Below are 22,461 nucleotides of genomic sequence, written 5' to 3' on the forward strand. Positions count from 1 at the left end.
ACAGTTTTTGTGGCCATGAGGGATGATCTCCTGCTATCAAAGCATGTTTGGCAGACTTCCAGTCTCAATTTTCAGACCTTTCTGCAGTGGATATTGTCACTTCTTTCAGGTGAGACAACAAGGGTCCAGGGGACTATGCTAAAATGGTTTAAGTCCTTCCTGGAGGGATACATTCCAGAAGTAGTGACAGGAAACAGCACCTCCATCATTAGAGGTCTCATTCATGCAGTCCCTCAAGAATCAATTCTCTCTGGTCTTGTTCAACATCTACATGCAGTCACTAGGTATATTGATAAGATGATGAACTTAAGTGCTAGCAATATGCATATGACACACAGCTCTACTTATCCTTCATATATGACAGTACCACTACCACCAAGATACACCAATGCTTGGATGAGATCAGGTAAAAGTTGCATAGCAGCTAGCTGCAACTGAACTCAAGCAAGACAGAGGTTATACTGGTGGGCATAGGAAAGCACTTGGAAGAGTTTGCATCTGTGGTGCAGTCTCTTTTGGTTGAAGGCAAACATCCACATTTGGTACTTTTAGAGTTGTTTCTGGATTCCTCACAGACACTAAATACTTACATAGCAGCACCTGCGAGTAATGCTTTCTATCAACTCTGGTAGGCTTGTATAACTGTTCCATCCTGGTGGACAATGATCTGGTCTCAGTTATACACACCTTTGTCACCTCTCATCTGGACTACTGCAATGGAGTATACCTGGGGATGAAGCCATCAGCCCTCAAGAAGCTTCAACAGCTACAGAACGCTTCAGCATATTTCCTCAGCAACACAGGCTACCATGAGCACAAGATTGTCCTTCACTCTCTACACTGGATTCCCATTGAATATCCAATTAAATTCAAGGTCTTCTTTCTTCTCTTTAAGGCCTTAATCGCCCAGGGCCAACATGCGAAACAGAACTCCATGATAAAGACCATAATCAACAACCGTGCTCCACAGACACAATGGAGCTTTCTACTGTAAGGGTAAAGCTCATATGTGCAGCAGACAGAGCTTTTGCAGGGCTGGTGTAAGACTACAAAACAAACTCCTACAGAAACTAAGGAACATCATAAACTTCTGCTCAGAGTGAAAGACACACTTCTTCAACCTTGCCTCTCCTAAGGGTTTATCTACACTTACAGCCCTGCAGTGGTGCAGGCGCACCGCTTTAGTGCTTAGTGAAGATGCAACCTATGCAGATGGAGTACCTAATGCTGACGGGAGAAACTCTCCCATCTCCAAGAGAGGCAGCAGCTATATCAATGGGAGAAGCTCTCCTGTTGACATAGTGCTGTCTACACCAGGAGTTAGGTCAGTATAATTGCATTGCTCAAGTGTGTATTTGCCATACCCCTGAGCAATATAGTCCTACTAACAATTTTGTGGTATAGGCCAGGGCTCACACACACACAGCAGCATGTACATTTAAAAAAACCCACAAAGCAGAACCAAAATATTACACTTGCACATACACACTTCTACCCCAGGGATTGCATAAGAGGGCAAATCAAAACATGCAGCAATGTTAGTCACATCACTTAATATACCACTATCACAGATACTATTGTGATGAAAGCAGGATATTTAGATTTCAAGTTCTTTTGGGCACAGACTGTCCTTTTGTTCTGTGTTTGTTCAGCACCTAGCACAACAGGCTCTTGGTCTATGACTGGGGCACTACAGTAACAGGTTAAGCTTTTGAGCTGGTCTCTTTCACTAGTAGAAGTTGATCCAATAATAGATACAGGGCCAACCTTGTCTCTTTAATACCCTGGGGCCAACACAGCTACCACGACCAGTTAACCCAGGATAAGCAGAGCCGCCTATGCCACATCTACACCAGTGGCAGCTTTTGTAGCCCACTGCTGAACACCGGATGAGCCCTTAGTGTGGCCGCACCTAGGGTGTCTACAACCCTCGCAGTTTCCCGCCTCCGCTCGCCGCAGGCTCCTGCGCCTCTTCCCCTGCGCCCGCCTCTTCGCCGATGCTCAGTGTTCGCTACAGGAGAGCGAGACCCGAGCCGGGACGTGTCCTTCCGAGCAACAGCGAGCCGGACCGCGGCGCGTTAGTTTTGCTCGGGGAGCGATGGGCGGGGGTGGTCCCTAGCCACAGTTTCGTACCCAGGGACCACTGGGGGAGGGGGGAAGGAGGTCTTAGCGGAAGCTCAGGGCGCTGCGGGGGGATGGTGAAGTTGGCCCCGCTCACAGGGGAAGCCGCCTGCACCGGGATCGGCAGTTCGCCGCGCGTCTGCCACCAGCAGTGCGGGCCCGGAGCCGCGCCGGGAGAGCTCTGGGCGCTGGGCCGCCGCCGCCGCTGCTGCCCCGCGGGTTCATGCCAGCAGCAGCAGCAGCACCGGGACACCCCCACCTACCTGAGCAGCAGCGGCGGCAAGAGACCGCTACTCTTCAACTCTCATCCCAGTCCTCTCCACTCAACCACCCCTCCCTCCACTTCCGGGAGTTTGAATCCCGCGCTCCAGTAACGTCATTTCCGCCCAGGACTCTTCACTACCGGAAGCGAGCTACGGGGTCTCTAAAGGGTCGACCGAGGAGGACGACGTGGAGGGCTGGGGCGGGCAGGCGGAACGTGGGAGTAGGCGAGGCTGAGGAGAGGAGGCAGGAGGGAGGCGAGGGGATGGGGCCGTGGGCGAAGAGCAGGGGCTGGAAGAAAGGGAGGCACGGTCACGGGACTGGCCGGGCCGAGCCGGGCCTGGAAGAAAGGGAAGGAGGGACGGGACGGGACGGGACGGGGCTGGGGGCGAGGAGCAGGGGAAGAGGAAGAGGATGGAAGCTGCTCTAGCTATCCCATTTCTCTGGTAGCGGGTGAAGAGCAGGGTGTAGAGGCCTGAGGTGAAATCCGCTCTTTGGCCAGCGAGACCAGCCCACTTGTTTCTTTACAATCCCTTCTTAGCAGCTGCAGGGTGTCCCGTGTGAATAATAAATCCATGTTACCACAACCTGCCTCCTTGGAGGTTTATTGAATGCCCATCACCCTGGCATCTGGGCGCTATGTCAGCCTGAAAAATGAATAGCTGCGACATAGCAAAGTGAGCACCCCCCACTCTGGACCGGGTGCCTGCGTTTATACGCCCCCAAGCTGTGGGGAGAAATGTCCGAGCCACCAATAATACCATACAAATAAGAGAAACGAGGTGACAAGCTGTGTATCCAACATGCTATTTGATGCAAAGGATTTTAATCCCTTCTTAAATGTCTAAAATTTTGCTTTGGAGATTTCTCTTTCTGACCCTTGAAATTACTTTTTAAAACTGCAAACAAACATGTTCCTTTGTGCACTGAGATTTCAAATCAAATTTCACTCTGGAGTGAATTTCTGTTTTGGAGTTAAATAAATTTCAGTTTATAAAATGTGGGTTTATATTAATTGAATAAACCATCTCATTTCACTGTAAGTAAATATCCTTATATTGTAAAAGTGTTTAATAAAATCCCTCCCCTCCCATCAAAAAGGTAAGATTGTTTGGGCAGCAGCCAAGGTTGGTGATGTTATGCATAAATATTGCTGTTTTTGGGGAGCCCACTCAAACTTGCATTGACTTCATTGGGAATTGAATCAGGCCTATGGTACAGACTGCAATGTGTAAGTATAATAGGGGGAAGTATATAAGGAATAACTCAGAGTTTACTTTCTTTTCTAGGAAATTTGGACCCTCAGTTATTTTAAAACTCATGTTTTCTGTTACATTTTTTTGCTTATGTATGCTACACACTCCATTCTTACTTGCATGCTTTTAAAAATTGTTGCCATGATTAGTGATGTGATTTTATCATGGGAAATTTTAGCTTAAAGCTATAGAAGCAGAGGTATTTCATCCTATCAGAGGTTGTATATCTGTCATGTAAATTAAGCCCAGCTGGAAAAAAACCACTTTCATTGGTTCTTGGAACCCTCTTACTGGCCTACTCTGGATTAGAATGCTCCTGCTTAAATCCCATGCACCCCTTGATCTTGCATTCTGGACAATTACATTAAGAAATCTGTATTTACACCAGCATCTTTCCACATGGATACAATTAAATTTGTCTGTGCTTCCCACCAGATGGTAACCAAGTAGGACAAGAGACTAAGGAAATGAACAGTCACTTTCTTTGTTAGCCTGTCCCATAATGCAAGTACTAGGGATAACATGATGAATGGCCAGTACATGTAGACCAAGTGAAATAAAATACTAACTTCATAAAACCTATAGTTAATATACAGAATGCACTACATCAGAAGATTAGCAGATACAATATGATGGCTTGCACAATTTTATGACTGTCAATAATATTTGCAGTTAACACATGCTAAAAATAATAACCTCTGAGGTTCCAGGTTATAATTTGATTTTTGCAGAGGTCAGGATGAAATTTATCTCCATGTACGTTTATTGTTCAAATAGGTATATTGTGTAGTTTTGGATTGGTTTTTTCCCCTCTGAAACATCAGACAGGAAACAGGACCGAACAGACTAATGGTTTGAACCGGTATATCCAATTCTTTGTTCTTATGCTTCAGCAGTTCTGGCTGGTTTCATTTTGGTGGATTCCACTCCCTAGTTTTCTCTAGTTAAGAGCAATCATTTATAGGTTACTGAGCAATAGACGAGGTCTTTTCTCCTTTTGGGTTAAAAACTTTCCTTCACACTCCATATTACATACTTTGTTTTTTATCATTGCCCCTAAAGGGGCTGAACTAATGTTTATATAACAGTGCAATTATTAAATGCAAACTATAGAATAGGAGAGGTTTATTAAAAACATTGTTCCTGAGCCCTACGGAATGGGGAGTACTTACACTGTTTTGAAGAGTAGATATTTTGTGGATGCACAAAACAGGAAAGAAACATGGAAAATGTATTAAACATGACATACTGAAAGCAAAGATGAGAAAACACCATAAAGCTCAATGACATGGTATATTCAGAAGCATAGCTAAAAGAGGGAGCTGTAGTGTGTCTGACTATTAGAGTTGTGTTTAATTTTTGCCGGCTATGTACTCATCTTTCCCTGATTACTTACTTGAGATTCATATACTCAGGCTTTTTTTTTTTTTTTTTTACTGTTTGCATTGTACATTTTTCTTTTCACATTATCAGACTTCACAGGTTAGTGCTTGCTTTACACAGGAATTATGGTGTCAGTTTACAGGTACTGTTTTTTTTCTCTATAGTCTTTAGTAACTAGCCCGTCATAGATCCACCCATCAGCTCTTTTTCACTGTAAGCAAACTATTCCTCCTCCTCCTCCTCTTAGCATTGCAGTCTGGAGGCAGTCAGAGGGCATCTGAAGTACAGACTTCCTTAAGTTTCTTTTCTGACAGCTGTGGTTTAATACAAGATTTGCAACAATGCTTCGGGTGATTGTGGAATCTGCTATCAATATCCCTAAAACTAAATTTGGAAAACCGGATCCTATTGTTACTGTTATTTTTAAAGGTAAGGAAAACTAACAAATGTACTCTATCAGATTTCTGTTTGGATATTTTTGTAGCTGTGAGGACAAAGTGTTCTATATTGGTATATTAAATTATGAAATACTGAAGTTTCACAAAATTGAATCGCACCATAACATTAGCAAAGACGTTTTTCACCAGAAAGACTGAAGTTACCGGCACAGGGCATGAAATGGGTGGAGTATGTTTGTGGGTGTAATTTTTTTTGTTGGCCTTCAGGGCTGCTTTCCCAAGACTCAGTTTCAAAGCTCCTGTAAGGATTTATTCCTCTGCTTTTTACTTATAAATCGATTTTTAGTTATAGTATTTATTAAAGCCTAAATTGTGCAACTGAGTTGCAATCCAGCACCTTAACCTGTGTTGTTCATGCTGAAAATCTTTCATCTTTAGTTTCTTTGTGATTTGGCATAGCAGTTGCTGCTCAGTGCCGATTTTGCTGCTGCAGAAGTTTCCCTTTAATTGTGATTATTTTATTAAAGTATTTTTTGCATTTTTTTAATGTTATTAATAGTGTTTGTTTTACTTGTTAGCTTACAGTTTTATTTTTGCTTTTTTTTTTTTTTTTTTTTTTTTACTTTTAAAGGAAACCTAACTTTCCATATCATACCATTTTCAGGGTTATCTACTGGTTGTTTAAGGGTGAAAGAGAAAACACATTAACTAATATTTATATGTAAGATTGAATGTTAATTTCATTTTGATACAGGTTTTGTAAGTCAGTGTTTCTCAACAACCAGCACCAGTCTCTGAGATCTCCCTGATGCAGTTTAGGAAGGCAGCAAACTGATCCCTGGTATCAAAAAGGTTGAGAGAGGTTTTTAAGTTTCTGTTGCTTCTTCTTCCTCCTCCTCCAGTACCAAGATAGATTCAGTTACAAGTTTAGTGTTATTAGCAAGATGTGCAGGACCCAGACAATCTTGTATCATGCAGTCCAGCAAACAACTGTGGCCAACAGTTAAATTTACTCCTGAGAGGAGTATTGCTTCAATATAAGATGAACTGGAAACAAAGTTTTCAGAGGATAAAAACAGTTGCTGAGATTTGGTACCTCATCAGAGTAAACACAAAATGGGGACTACATTGTGATGGTTCCGGAAGGGTGGTCCATTCCCTGAGAATATCTGAAAATATTGTTGCAATCTGGAAGCATTTTATTGCTAAAAAGATGTGCACCCTTTCCTCCCCTCTTTCGTAGGCCATGTCTATACTGCCGAGTGAAGTCGACTTACTTTAAGTTGACTTTCAGCAGCTGATTTTTAGAAGTTGCAGCAGCATGTATACACTACACTGTTTGCGCAGGTCTCCTGCGTTTACACTGAGCACTCTTAATTTGAATTGCAAAGCAGTGCAACGTGGGTAGCTATCCTATAGTGCAACTAGCCGCAGTGGCTGTTGGGATGAGTGTCATCGTCCCATGATGCAACGCTGCTTCCCCCCTCTTCTTCCCCCTCCCCCCCAAAACAAACAAACAGGAAAAGTATTTTCGCGCCCTTTTTTTTACTCCCGGAGCTCACCATTGCTGCAGAGACATGAAGCCAGCTCAACTCTGCACTATTATTGTGAGCATTACAAATACATCGTGGCTTATCATCGAGTATTTCCGAAGTAGAGCAAGAAGCCGAAGCACAGGCAACAGCGATGCCACCGAGGCTGCCCCGCTACAAGCCATAGAGCAGAACAATTCCCGATTGCTGCAGGCTGTAACGAATCATCTGCATTCCGTGGAGCACTGGTTCTGGTGCAGGGAAACAAGCACAGACTGGTGGGACTGCATCGTTATGCAGCTGTGGGATAATGATCAGTGGCTGCAAAAAGTTGCGAAAGGCAACTTTCCTGGAACTGTGCTTGGAGCTGGCCCCGTCCCTGAAGTGCGTGAATACTCGCTTGAGACAAGCTCTGACAGTGGAGAAGAGAGTCACCCATCGCTCTGTGGAAGCTGGCAACCCCAGACTGTTACTGCTCGGTTTGGAATCAATTCGGAGTCGGTAAATCTATAGTGAGCACCGCCATGATTCAAGTATGCAGGGCCATCAATAGACTTCTTCCACGAAGGATAGTGACTTTGGGAAATGTGCAGGAGGGGTTTGCCACGATGAGGTTCTCAAACTGGGGGGGGGCCATTGATGGGACTCACATCCCTATCTTAGCGCCTGCCCACCTAGCAACCGAGTACATAAACCGCAAGGGATACTTTTCCATGGTCCTGCAGGGGCTTGTGGATCACAGGGGTCATTTCACAGACATCTATGTGGGGTGGTCTGGGAAGGTGCATGACGCACACGTAATTCGGGGCTGTTCTCTAATATGCAGGTGGGCACTTTTTTTCCCCAGACCAAAAAATTCAAATTGCGAGTATGGAAATGCCCATAGTGATCCTGGGGGATCCTGCTTACCCCTTGCTCCCTTGGCTAATGAAGCCGTACACTGGTCACCTTGACAGTGACAAGGAGTGTTTTAATAAGAGGTTAAGCAGTTGCAGAATGGTTGTAGAATGTGCCTTTGAGCGTTTAAAGAGTAGATGGAGGAGTCTTCTCACTAGGCTGGACATGACTGAGAAGAACCTCCCTTCTGTGATATCTGCATGCTGTGTCCTTCATAATGTGTGTGAAGCAAGGGTGAGAGGTTCCCCCAGGGTTGGGCTGTGGAGGCAGAAAGACTGGCTGCCAATTATGAGCAGCCAGATGCCAGCACTATGCTGAGAGCTAACTGTGTAGCGCTTTGCATTAGGGAAGCTTTGAAAACCAGGTTCTGCAATGAGATGCAAGACTGATTTCTGTTCCTGTATGTTGTTTGACTTTGGTGAAACAAAAACCTCCCCCCCCCACCCCCCCATCAATATCTGTACCCGCAAAATCCCTCCAGAACAAGATATGATTTAATAAAGAAATGTGTTGAAATGATGCTTAACTTTATTTATGAACATTCAAGTCATGGGGAAAGGAGGGCGAGTGTTCATTCACTGTCTCAAGGGGTAAGGTGGTAGCTTCCTGGTCAGCTGTCAGCATGGCTGCTGCTACTTTCTGCTCGCCTCCACCAGGGTGTAGGCAAGCGTGTGCTGCAGCCTGGCCATTCTCCTCAGAGACCAGTTGGGGGCAGGCATCAAAGCCCTCGGTGGAGGAGCATTATAGAGGGGCTGCAGCGTGACTTTGTCCTTCCTCCACTCCTCATGAAGCTCCAAAAGCCTCCACAGCATGTCTGCCTGGTCCCACATGATTCATAGCATCTCCTGCGTGGTACTGCAATCATGGTCCAGCATTTCTCTGTGAGTCTCCCTGTCCATGTCCATATTCTGGGACAAGGTGAGCCACCATGCTCTTTGCTCTGTCTCTGTCTCTGTGGCTCGCAAAACATGTCATCTCGTTTGTTTTTCCTCTTTCTAATCTGCGATAGTCTTTCCGCAGCGATTCTTGAGGGTGGGGCCAAGGCCAAGGGGTCTACAGAATGAAAAAAAAAATAACAAGGTAGCTAACAACACTTTTAGCATAGTGAAGAAAATGGTACAACTACAACAATGTAGACAATAATCCCCTGCAACAATGTAGATAATAATCCCCATGCAGAACACAGGGCAAACACTGAGCCTCATTCCATTCCTGACGTCCCAGAAGGGTTTGCTCACTGTGCCCTTACAGAGAAGATCTGAGGACAGCGTGGTGCGGTGGGGGAGTCTCTGCTGGTATTTTAAACCCTTACAGAGAGGAACTGCAGAGAGCATGGGGGGGGAGGGGAGAGGGGGAAGTCTCTGCTTAAAACAAAGATTTGCTGGACCCAGGGGGCCAGCAGTGTTCCGCCATGATGCAGGCTCCCTTGATTGCATAAAAGTATCCTACCGTGGAGGGAGGAACAAGGCAGCCCTCCCCTGAAAACTTGTGTGAAGGATAACAGATTACATACATGAAAGTTTCTGTGAGATATCAACTGATGATAAACGTAGCATTTCTCATCACATAAATAAACTGTTCCCTGGGTAACCCCCGTACAGTCACCGAAACGCCTGAAATCCCTGGCATGCCCCCCCACCCAATGTAAAAGGACAACTGCTAAGAAGAAGGAAAAAACTCACCAGATGTGCCTTCCCCGGAATCATTAGTGCTGTCCTGTATGCTGCTGGACTGCTCTGGGGTCAGGAATGGATCCTGACTTTCAGTGAGAATAGACACCCCGCTCTCATGCATCCTGCTCTCCTCAGCCTCCTCCTCATCCATGGAGTCCTCATCATTGTCCATGGACTGTGACCTAGCGGAGGTATCGATGTTGTGGGGCGGCACCGTGGTGGGATCGCCACCGAGAATTGCATGCACCTCATCATAGAAGTGGTATGTTTTGGGCGAGGAGCCAGAATGGCTGTTAACTTCCCTGGCTTTCTGATATGACTGATGCAGCTCCTTGATCTTCCCACGGCACTGCTGAGTGTCCGTCTTGTGTCCCTTCTCCAGCATGCCCTGGGATATCTTTCCCATAAATGTCCAGATTCCTTTTGCTGGCTCTGAGCTGAGCCAGAACGGACTCCTCACCCCACAGCCTGATGAGATCTAAGACCTCTGGTCGATTCCATGCTGGAGCGCGTTTGGGCTTTGCAGTAGCTATGCAGAGAACAGTGATAAAGCTCTGTCCACACTGGCAGCACAGGAAATGAACATTCAAATCTTCCCGGGGCTTGAGGGGAGGGAACATTTCCTTGTAGCGTGACCACAGAGCAGCACAACGTGACCGTCCAGAGTGGTCAAAACAGGACATTGTGGGATACCTCCTGGAGATCAATTAATTCGATTTAAGTGAAGTTGTGTCTACACTGACACTAAATCGAATTAACAAATTCGATTTAGGTGCTACGCCACTTGCAGAGGTGGTCTTATTAAGTCGATTTTCAAGGTGACTTAATTCGAATTAACAGAGGTGCCAGTGTAGATGCAGGTGTACGTAGGTCGACATAAGTGATGTAAGTCGCCAGTGTAGACCAGGCCTTATGTTTTCAGGTGATTAAGCACTTCCTCAAAGCCCCTGTATTTCCTAATACCTGAATCAAGTCTTTCTGCATGGAACTTACAAGTGCTTTTTTAGCAGGATGGATTTTTCTCCCCATTTTCCCTTTGCCTCCTCTTCTCTTCTTTTTATTGCTTTTTCTCTCATTTCCTTTCTCTTCTCTCTCTTTGCTTTTCTCCCTAGTTATTTCTTCTTCCTACACTGTCTCTGTTCCCTTAGTCCCCATTTTTTCACTTCTCAGGGCTTGTCTTCACTTACCTCTGAGATTCTGCAGCAGTCGACCAGAGTTACACAAGCTACGCAAAAAACCTGCGTAACTCCCATCGACTTCTCTGCTTCTGTTCTGTGCCCCGTCTTCACTGCACTGCGCCACTTGAGAAGGTGGTCTTAATATGTCGATTTCTGGATTGACTGAGCGGGTCTTCACTGACCACTCAGTCGATCCAGAGAAGCCAATCTGACAGAGGCGAATTTGTTCTCCCCTTTATGCCCTTTACTGATTGATTTTGCTATCCTTTGATCTCTCTGCTTCCCTGATTTGGCACTACTTTTCATGACCAAGTCTATTCCTCCTTCCTGACCACATCCTGCTATCAATGCAAATGATCTTACTCCACTGAGTAAGAGCTCTCCTTATGCTGCTTCCACACTGCTAGATTTGCTTCTCAAGCTTGCAGCGTCGGAAATGGAACACCAGTGACAGACATTTAAGGAAGAAAGTTTGTATGTGTGAGTTGCATGTTAAAAACTATATAAACTGATGCTCACAGGCATCATCTACCATTTTCTTTAATGCAAGTTCATCCTGATTAATTTTTTTAGTAGAATATGTCATTTTTTAATTTTATACTGCATTCATTCTTATACAACTACATTACACATTATGGGCCAGATTCTATTTTTGCAGTCTGGTCAGCGTAGTGCAAGGGGCCAGAAAACAGCAGGATCTTGTCAAGTGTGGAGGAGGAGCCAGCTAGTTCACAATCTGACTTTCCAGTGGTGAGGGTGTGTCGGGGCATGTCTGGAGTGTGCTGACTGGCTGTGTTTCATATGGAGCCCATTTTTTCCCAGCATGTTCCATAATCTAAATTAATGTTATTGTTGGAAGGTGTAAGCCAATGGAGTGGCAACACCTTTATTCTACTAAATTTGTTCCAGACCCCCATATAGAAATAATAAATACAATTGGGAGAGTATACTCCAAAATGAAACAAGCCAAAACAAAAATAAACAAAATAAACTGTCAGCCACACTTAGACCCGTTTTGCAGGGTGTGTGGCTTTTTTTTTGTTTGGTTGGGTTTTTGAGATTTTGTTTTGTTTTGTTTTTGCAGGATTAGGGCCTAAGTGTACTTGTGCTCATGCTTAAAACTGTGTGCACCTGGATATTCCTACTGAAGTGATTGAGTGCAACACTGAATTGTAAAAATGTAATTTTATGATAGACTCATGGTATTCCAATCAATAATATTTTCTAACTTAAATTAGTCATTTAAAACTCACGTACTGGTCCTTTGAAGCATCAGGCATATGTAACCTTTATTGATTTCAGTATATGGTTAAGTTCTATGCGAAGACTTCAGTGGGAGTTGTGTGTACTCAGTACCTCTGAGGATCAGGCCTTTAGACATGCCAGTTATGAAAAACATTTATCAGTTTAGACCCTGATCCTGCAAACACTTATACACATGAGTATCTTTACAGATAAGCAAACTCAGTGTGACTATTCACATAAGCATTTGCAGGATCATGGCCTTAGCTTCTTTTCATTAGCTTCTGATGTGTGTATCAGATATAAAAAATAGAATTTTATCTACATCTTCAATAAACTTCATTAATATTTACATAGTAATGTATATCTTGTATAATTAACATACACCACCGTATTAAGTAAATTTTATCATGAGATATGCACAAACCCCTATAGACTTTATCTGCAGGAGTTTTTCTTTCCCCTCCCCTCTTCCCCCCCAAGAACTTTTATTCTAAGCTCTGTGAGCTTGACCTCTGTGTTTTATTTACATAAGGAACAGCTCACCATTTAAAGAGAATTACACACCCAAATGTAAACTAATGCTGCAAACACAGAGGCTGTAATAGAATTCTGAGCTTGTCATAATATTGCATAAAATGAAAGCATTATTGAAATGGATAAGTGTGAAAACATGCCAAAATGGCATTAAACACTAGAAGTTAAGGCAATAAAACATTTTTTTTCATGTGACAGATAGTAAACTAGAAAAAAATAAACTGAAACTTCTTTTAAATGTAATAGAAGACATATTTGCTTATATGTGTAATCAATAACATGACGTTTATTGACTTGCAGCTTCCTTTTAACATGTCTGTGTGGCATTCAATTCTCACTTAAAATATGATTTGGAGCTATAACATTAAAGTTGGGTTTTTAAAGTATATTTTGATAAGAAAGTGTTTTAGCCCTTATGATACCACTATTATGATTTCAAAAATGTTAGGTGATCAGGGTTTTCTAATGCCATCTGGTGCCTATTTCTGCTATTTTGCAATCCACTGAAGTCAAGAATGATGAATTATAATAATGTGAGTTCTGAGTGTGGGTTGATAGCAGTATGATTACTATTTTTAAGGATGGAACTGGTCATCCTAAACAAAATTCATATCTACTTTGAAATTCGGGTTATCATTCACATCTCACCTCCTATCAAGAATACTGACAAACATTCACACTAAACATGAATTACTATTTTCAATACAAAGTATTGGAAAATTATAGCCAGTAATAGTTGTCACACTGCCTGGAGTGGCTCACAGCCATGAATGCCTGCCTCAAAGCAGACTGTCAAAAACAGAGCAGATACCTCAAACTGGTGGTGTGTTCTAATATTAGATTTCACCAAGTCTGTAACAAACTGAACTCCTGGCTCAATGTAAAAGTCTCACCATGGAGTCACAGATAGTTCCCTGAGACTCTCCAGTCTATCTGGCAACCCAGGCAAACTGGACTAAGTGATAAATGATCATTTAAACCAATAATCACAAAATAGTCAGGTTGCTTCCTGTCCTAAGAGACCAGTCACTTACCCCAGTTCAATTTGTATCTTAGATCTCACACCAATGACAATGCCAGTCGCCAATCCTGTAATAAAACTAATTTAAAGATTTTTAACTAGGAAAAATAAATGGGAGTTATTTACATGTTAAAGGAAGGAAACATATACACAATCTAAATCTTAAGAGAAACAGAGATGTAGTGATCTGTCAATTCAAAGTGTCTTTCAGGGCAGACCCAGAGGCAACCTCTATGGATCTCTGGCTTCAGTTTGGTATCTCTGGCCCAGGGAGAGTTCACACAGCAAAGGGATGGAAAATTTCCCTGTCTTTGTTTTATTTCCTTCATTCTCCCTACAAGTCCATAGGACAACTTCCTTGCACATGGCGTTTTCAAGGTGTGATAGGGCCATTCACCAACTGATGTTCCTTGATGGCCCGTTTGATTTTGATAGTTCTTCTGGATGAACAGGGGGGAAACACTTTTTCCATTTGAATTCACAAGTTTAGATCAAACATTTTCTAAGTTATAAAGCAAAACGTACATATATCCTTATAGCATGGAATTCAGACATTACAAATAAGATTAATGCATGCAGCAACTTCCAGACATTCTATCAAATCTATACACTAAATACATTCTTATAAGACTAATACCTATTTTGAGTGACACTAGCACATAATTGAACTGGTCTGGTCTCCAGGTATGAGTTTGTCAGTTCTTAGCTAATGCCTGCAGTCTTGGCAAGAGCTGGCAACTGGCCTGCCAGCATCACTCCCCCAATTCAAAACTGGTTATAAGAAGGGGTGTCACTGATGCTCCTAAATACACTTCAGGATCTCCCCATTCTTGATAGGGCACCAGCTGCTACATTTTGCTTTCCCTTGATCTGAACTATTCCCATATGAAATTCCTGTAAAGCTAGACTCCAAAGTAATCTAGAATTGGTTCCCTTAGCTCGGTGCAACCATGTCTAAGGGGCGTGATCTGTCAAAATCTGAATTTTTTTATTAAACAAATAAGCTAATGGGCAGCTAATGAGAGTTTTGCAAGGGAGTTCTCCAGCTGAAGGAGGAGCAGCTACGTGATTCTTGGGGTGATTTTGGTGTCTGTAGTGTGGGTGTTTGTGGTATGCTTGCTGCTTGACTGAAGTATATCATGTGGTCTGTTTGTTTGGGGGACCGATTGCTGAGCCTAGCGGCCGCCTAGGCAACACTGAGAGCTTCTTAATGAGGCTTTGATCCCCAAACCCCTTTAGCACCCATCAACCCTTAACCAGGGGTTGGGCTACTCAGGGAGAACCACCGTTTAAAAAGCCCACCCCTAAGTGACCAGAGGAGCTAGCCTAAAGGGGAGTTTTGAGAAGGAATGGAGGAAGGGGTAGATACACTTCATTAACATCCTATAAACTAAAGACAATACCCCCCCCCCCAATAAAAAAACAAACAACAATAAAAGAAAGAACTGCAGGATTAAAAAGAGAATGCAGGCAGAAGTCTAGCGACAGAGTAGGGGCTATCCAATTTATTGCGCTAAATGTAATGTGATTACCTATCCTATGGGCGAGTGGCGTATGTATGCATTCGATGTGAGGAGCAACTGGCCCTGAGAGCCCACATACGGGCTTTGGAGGCCAGGGTGGCTGAACTGGAGGAGCTAAGGGAGACAGGTATGTAGTTGAGACTTTCCAGGACAAAGTAGAAAGGTCCTATCCCTGGTATGACAGCCTCTGTACTGTTGAGGAGGATGAAAATCTCAGGGAAGGAGAACATCAAACTGGAGTGCAGGGAAATGACCCCATAGTTGGGACACTTCTTCCAGATGATGTCATGGTATCCTCTTGCACTGAGGATACTTCTCTGGGGGAGGGAACTCCAGTTATTAGGAAAAGAAAGGTAATAGTGAGCTTGATCATCAGAAACATAGATAGCTGGGTTTGTGATAAATGGGAGAACTGCATAGTGACTTGCCTGCCAAGTGCAAAGGTTGCAGATCCCTCGAGACATCTAGACAGACTTATGTGTATGCTGGGGAGGAGTCGGTGGTCGTGGTACATGTAGGTACTAATGACATAGGGAAGATCAGGACACAGGTCCTGAAGGTCAAATTTAGGCTGCTAGGTAAGAGATTGAAGTCCAGACCTCCATGGTAGCAATCTCTGAAATGCTTCCAGTTCCATGCATAGGGACAGTTAGACAGGCAGAACTGCAAGCTCTTAATGCATGAATGAGACAATGGTGTAGGGAGGAGGGTTTAGATTTATTAGGAACTAGGGAACCTTTTGGGAAAGGGGGAGCCTATACAGGAAAGCTCCACCTAAACCAAAATAGAACTGGATCACTGGCATATAAAATTAAAAAGGTCATTAAAGCAGTTTTTAGGTCTGAGGGAAAGCCAACAAGTGCAGAGGAACACTTGGTTCAGATAGAGACATCCCTTAGGGGAGGATCTATTAATGGAGATTATCTATATCCTAGTGAGGAGAGGATGGAACAGGATATGGGTAGGATCTGATGAGAAACAGTCAAATGAAAAAGAGTCCCATTCAATTACATCACATAATGGCAGACAGCTAAAACATGACAATTTTTTAGGTGCTTATATACAAATGCTAGAAGTCTAAATACTAAGATGGGTGAACTTGACCGCCTTGTATTAAATGAGGATATTGATATAATAAGCATCACAGAAACTTGGTGGAATGAGGATAATCAATAGGACACAGTAATACCAGGGTACAAAATATATCGGAAGGACAGATTAGGTCGTACTGGTGGGGTACTGACACTATGTGAAAAAAAGCATAGAGGCAAATGAAATAAAATTCTTAAATGAACTAAACTGTGCCATAGAATCTCTATGGATAGTAATTCCATGCTTGAATAATAAAAATATAGCAGTAGGGATATACTACTGACCACCTGACCAGGATGGTGATATTGACTGTGAAATGCTCAGGGAGATTAGAGAGGCTATGCAAATAAAAATCTCAATAATAATGGGGGATTTCAACTATCCCCATAATGACTGTACATGTCACCTCAGGACAGGATGCAGAGATAAAGATTCTTGACACCTTAAATGACTGCTTCTTGGAGTAGCTAGTCCTGGAACCCACACGAGGAGAGGCAATTCTTGATTTAGTCCTAAATGGAGCACAGGAGCTGGTCCAAGAGGTGAATACAGCTGAACTACTTGGTAATAGTGACCATAACATAATAAAATTTAGCATCTCTGTGAGGGGTAGGGGGTAACCCCAAAGCAGCCCACCACAGTACCATTTAATTTCAGAAAGAGGTACTATAGAAAAATGAGGAAGATATTGATATATTGGACTTGGAAAAGGTGCAGAAAGGGTCACTAAAATGATTAGGGGTATGGAAAAGCTTCCATGTGAGGAGAGATTAAGAAGAGTGGGACCTGTCAGCTTGGAAAGGAGATGACTAAAGGAGGCTATAATAGAGGTCTATAAAACCATGAATAGTGTGGCAAAAGTAAATAAGGAAGTGTTATTTACTCCTTCTCATAACACAAAAACTAGGGGTCATCAAATGAAATTAATAAGAAGCAGGTTTAAAATGAACTAAAGGAAGTATTTCTTCACACAACGCAGTCAACTTGTAGAACTCCTTGCCAGAGGATGTTGTGAAGGCCAAGACTATAATGGGGTTCAAAAAAACCCCCACAAACTAGATAAGTTCATGGAGGATAGGTCCATCAAGGGCTATTAGCCAGAATAGGCAGGGATTGCCGTTTGCCAGAGGCTGAGAATGGCCGATGGGATGGATCAGTTGATGATTACAAGTTCTATTCATTCCTCCGAAGCACATGGCATTGGCAACTGTCGGAAGACGGAATACTGGGCTAGATGGACCATTATGACCCCGTAAGGCTGCTCTTATGTTCTTAAAGGTTACGTTGCCTAACAGCCCAAACGATGGCATAGCATTACTGCTTGATGACAGCATAGTTCTGTTCAGTATTGTTAGTTTTTTAACTCAAAAAGTCAATGGGATGCATCTTGTTTCTCACCCCATTCTGCATTAGGACGACACCTAACCACGTTAGAAGCATCAGTGCACAGCATAAATGGTTTGCTGAAATCAGGGCAGGCCAAAACATGCTCTTTAGACAAAGCCTCTTTTATGTTTTGAAAGCCTTTTTCACAGGCCTCTGTCCATACCACCTGGTCTTGTTTTCTCTTTTTTGTAAGATCTGTTGGGTGGGGCCACAATGTCACTAAATCCCTTTACAAATCTCTGGTAATAGTTGGTCAGACCAATAAAGGATTGGACCTGCTTCTGGATTCGTGAGGCAGGCCAGCTCCTAATAGCTTCTACTTTTAAAGGATCAGGGCAAACAAAACCTCTGCCCGCCCTGTGTCCTAGGTAGGATACCTCTGCAGCCCCCATTTTGCATTTGGAGACCTTGACAGTGAGGTTGACTTCTTTGAGCCTTTATAACACAATTCCCATGATTCGAGTGATCTTGGCAGAAGCTTCTGAAAATAGCCAAGTCATCTATAGAAGCCGTGGCAAATGTTTGTAACCCCTGCAGCACCTCATTGACAAGCCTCTGAAAGATAGTTTCTGCTTTGATTAATCAGAAAGACATATCCTTACATTCATATAAGCCAGATTCCATTATAAACGCTGATTTTTCTTGTGCATGAGCATCTAAGGGAATTTGCCAGTACCCATGAGTCAAATCCAGCGTGCTTATGAATTTTGCACAGAATAGAGCAATAGAGCCAGTTGGTCCTCTATTGGGGAGTGGGGTATGGGTCAGGTTAGGTGATAACTTTAGCTCTTTAATGTCCACACAAAACCTCATGGTTTTATCCTTTTTAGGTACTATCACAATAGGAGATACCCAGAGGCTTTTTGTCTTAGTAATTGCCCCCATTTCCAGCATGCTATTTACCTCTTCCTGGATCTGCATTTCCTTTTGCTGCATTTCCCCTTTAGCATGGTATACCTCGCTAGGGGCAGGTTGGGCTGTGCAATTTCAATGGAATGTACAATCATGTCAGTTAAACCTGGCCAGCTGGAAAATACCTGTTTGTGGTGCTTCAAAGGGGCCAGCATTACCTGCTTTTGGGTTGGATCCAAACCCTCCCTGAACTCAGTGCTCTCCAGGGGCGTTTCTTCCTGAACAAATCAATCAAAGGAGCATTAAACATTCCTTCATCAGCACAACAAATCACATTCACTGCCATCTCCCTTTTGTGGTAAACTTTTAATCTATTGACAGGTAATGTTTGCACAGCTCCCATGCCAGGGGGTTTCCTTGTGTCATAAGTGACCTCATTCAGTCTCTCACCTCATCAGGTCCTTCCCAACAATCCTGCGTTTTGTTTTTCCTCGCTGGAATTAGCACTAATACCAAATCACCAATGTCAAACTATCTTTCTTCAGTACTCTTATTATACTAAGCTTTTGCGATTCCTGACTTTCTTCAAAGTTCTGCTGCATTAATTGCATCATAGCCTGTAAATTCTCCTTAAAATAAGTGACATACTCTCCTGCAGGTTTTCCTGTCTCCTCAGTATTGCCCTCCCAAGAGCCTCAAATCAAATCTCGGAGTCCCCTCATCTGTCTCCCATACAGGAACTCAAAGGGGGCAAAGCCAGTATATTCTCAGGGAACACTTCTGTATGCATAGAGCAAATACTCATTCTCACCACTGGTGACATACGTTTTCAGCATCATTTTCAAAGTCCCACTAAATCTTAGAAACCATTAGTTTCTGGATGGTAGGAGACAGTTGTTAGATGCCTTACTCCACATAATTCCCATAACATTTTAAAGACTACACGCTACAGACATGAAGTTTGCACCACAATCTGTCAAGATCTCTCTGGGAAAAATCTACTCTGCTAAAAATGGTGAATAAAGCTGTAGCCACACACTCAGCTTGTAGTGCTGTGGCAGAATCATATATTTCTTTCCATTCCTGGGAGGTTCAGTGAAGGGGACCACAAACATGCACAATATGGCCCTTCAATCTCTTATACTTCTGACATAAGTCACAACTCTTACTGTCTCGAACATCTGTGGCCAATAGAAATTCTGTTTAAGCCTGTCACAGGTTCTCTCCACTCCTGTATGTCCTGTGAATAGACAATCATGAGCTAAAGGGAGAAGTTCTCTCCTGTATTTCTCAGGCACAACTGCCTGCTTGCAAACCTCACCCTCGGAACTTCGCTTTTTCCCTATAGGAGTCTCCCTATACAAAAATCTACCTTTTCCTCCCCCAGCTGGGGTATTGTTTTGAGTTGCAACCCCTCCCCTTGTCCAGAGAAGGGTCATCTTGTTGAGCTTTCACAAACTCCTGCACCTCACTTAAGTTTAGAGCTGACTCTGGCACAGCAGAAGAATCCTCAAATTCCTCCTTAGAAGCTACCATTCTCAATAGACAAAGGACTGAGGGCATTCCCCCTGCCCCCACAATTTTCCCTACTGTCCACAGACAGAGCAGGTGAGTCAGAGCCATACTCTCTCTGGCTGCATGTTATAACATGAACCTGCTTAGATGTGGCTAAAATGTTAGAGGAAAGCAAATTTTTTATGCCTACCCTTAAAATACTGCCACTCAATGTGGACTTTAGCCAGGGGCACAGTCACAGAAAATTCAGCCAAAGCTAAAATATTTAGACTTCTGCCAGGAAATCTGTCTTCTTCCCTTACCAAACTTTTCTTAACCAAAGTGACCTGGGATGCTGTGTCCCTCCAGCCTGGACATTCAATGGCATTCATTCTAGCACACTTTTCATAAATTCTTCACTACCTTACCAAGACTCAGTCCTAATATACTTTATGAGGCCATCCACCTCCGGTAGTTTCCTCTGGAACCATGATGGTTTGGGGTGCAGATTATGGGATGATTTTAAATTTGGGGCAATTTGGTTTTATATGGCCAGCCAAGGCTCCCACATGGGGGGGGGGAAGGGTACACTTTACCGGGCCCAGGCTGCAACCCCCATTACCACGAGGAAAAAAATGTTAATGGCTCATGAAATTGTGTGTATGGGATGAGGGATTATGGTATGTGTGGGAGGGGGCCTGTGTAACAAGTTTGTACTGGACCTGAAAAAATTATGCTTGGGCCCTGTGGCCAGGTGTCCCACAGTGACGGCAGTCTACCTGCTTTCCCTTAGGGTAAGAGGTTTTTAAAATCTGGGCTCCCTTTACAGTTTTTAACAAAAGTGGGGTTAAGTTTATTCCTAGACCCCTCCTCCCTCTTAGCTTGGAGAGCAGGAGCATTTCCCTTCCCCTGTGGTTTGTGCCCGCCATGAGCCCTTGGCTCAATATATTTATCAGTGATTTCTGCTGCCTCCAAAGCTGTGGAAGGCTTTGTGTCACAGACGGAAGCTTTTACCTCATCAGTTACTGTCTACAACAATTGTTCTTGAACCAGTTCTGCTGCAATGGTCTCTATGGCATCTTGGGAAGCGGGATGCTCAGACCCTCCTCTTTGCTCAAAGTCTATGAGCGAAGCACTCAGTTCCTGATCTCAGGCTTTCTTTTTTATGGGATAATCCCCTATTTTTATATAATTTTTCAAGGTTATTTGTGTCAACACTCTCTTATGACTGTGATTCACTCATTGTGACTAATCTTTAACCTTTGAAAACTCTCAATAGCAAATGTAACAGTGCTCAGGGATATGATCTATAAACCCAATTGACTTGTGGCATGTGAATCCTGCCAAGAATATACCAATTGCTACACTGTCTCGAGTGGCTCATGACTGTGTGGAGTGGCTCATGCCCTTGAGTGCCTACCTCAGGGCAGACTGTCAAAAACAGCGCAAGCACCCCAAACTGACAGTATATTCTGTAATTAGATTTCACCAAGCCAGGAACAAATGTGAACTCCTGGATCACAACAACAGTTTCACCATCGAGTCACACACAGTCCCCTTAGACTCTCCAGTCTTTCTTGCTACCCAGGCAAGCAGGACATAGTGATAAATGACAAAATATTCTGGTTGCTTCCTGTCCCAAGAGACGAATCACTTACCCCAGATCAATTTAAGACAACACCTGTAGCCAATCCTGTATTAAACTAACAAACATTTATTAACTAGGAAAAAGAAATGAGAGAGTTATTTACAGGTTAAAGCAAGGAAACATATATACAAGTGAGTTACAAACTAAATCTTAAAAGTGACAGAGTTGTTGTTATCTGCCAATTCAAAGTGTCTTTCAGGGTGGACCCAGGGGTAATCCCTGGAGATCTTTGGCTTCAGTTTGGTGTCTCTGGTCCTGGGAGAGTTCAAAGAGCAAAAGGATAGAAAATTTTCCTGCGTCTTTGCTTTATTTCCTTGAGTCCTTCAGTCCTTCAGCCTCCAAATCCATAGGACAAACTTCCAAGGTGCATGCGAGCCATTCACCAATCCTTTGTATTGCTGTGTTCTTTGATGGCTCATCTGATTTTGATAGTTCTTCTGGGTGGGCGGGGGGAAACACTCTTCCCATCTGAGTTCACAAGTTTAGAGCAAACATTTTCTAAGTTATAAAGCAAAATGCATACATTTCCTTATAACATGGGATTTAGCCTTACAAATAAGATTAATGCATGCAGCCACTTCGAGACATTCTATCGAGTCTAAACACTAAATACATTCTTATAACAATATTTTGAGCGACACTAACACATAAGTGAACTGGTCTGGTCTCCAGGTATGAATTTGTCAGTTCTTGGCTAATGCCTGCAGCCTTGGCAAGAGCTGGCACCTGACCTGCCAGCATCACAGTAGTACAATATCTCCATTTATAAACTGAAAGTAACAAAGAGAAAGCAGGGGCGATATAACCTGTCTTTATGTCTGGCATCTGTAAGTTAAGTTTGCTTTGTTATCAAAGAAAGAAATGTAAATAATATGCTATATTCTGTTCTTATCATTCCTTACCTAAAGGTGAGGCCAAAAGAAAAATAATGGATGGCCCACTGGCCCTATTGTGCAATTTATCCAGT

General features: G+C 43.2%; 2 protein-coding genes across 4 annotated transcripts in view; one reads left to right on the plus strand and one right to left on the minus strand.

Moving 5' to 3' along the window:
• Positions 1–2,446, minus strand: part of CEP55 (centrosomal protein 55) — a 34,916-nt gene extending 32,470 nt beyond the window's left edge. The window contains exon 1 of one of the 2 annotated variants that reach the window (XM_067552974.1): positions 2,385–2,446. The gene's annotated coding sequence lies outside the window, so the exon portion shown is untranslated. The other variant, XM_067552975.1, reaches the window with a different exon arrangement.
• A 2,835-nt stretch (positions 2,447–5,281) lies between these two features.
• MYOF (myoferlin) overlaps positions 5,282–22,461 on the plus strand; it is a 117,254-nt gene continuing 100,074 nt past the window's right edge. For both annotated transcript variants that reach the window (XM_067552858.1, XM_067552859.1), the window contains exon 1: positions 5,282–5,450. In XM_067552858.1, coding sequence (XP_067408959.1) covers positions 5,363–5,450 — 88 coding nt within the window. In that variant the 5' untranslated portion in view covers positions 5,282–5,362. The remainder of the gene's footprint in view (positions 5,451–22,461) is intronic.

The sequence above is a fragment of the Emydura macquarii genome, unplaced genomic scaffold (assembly GCF_026122565.2).
Source record: "Emydura macquarii macquarii isolate MOO-44397 ecotype Brisbane River unplaced genomic scaffold, CSIRO-AGI_Emac_v2 contig_1390, whole genome shotgun sequence".
Lineage (NCBI taxonomy): Eukaryota > Metazoa > Chordata > Testudines > Chelidae > Emydura > Emydura macquarii.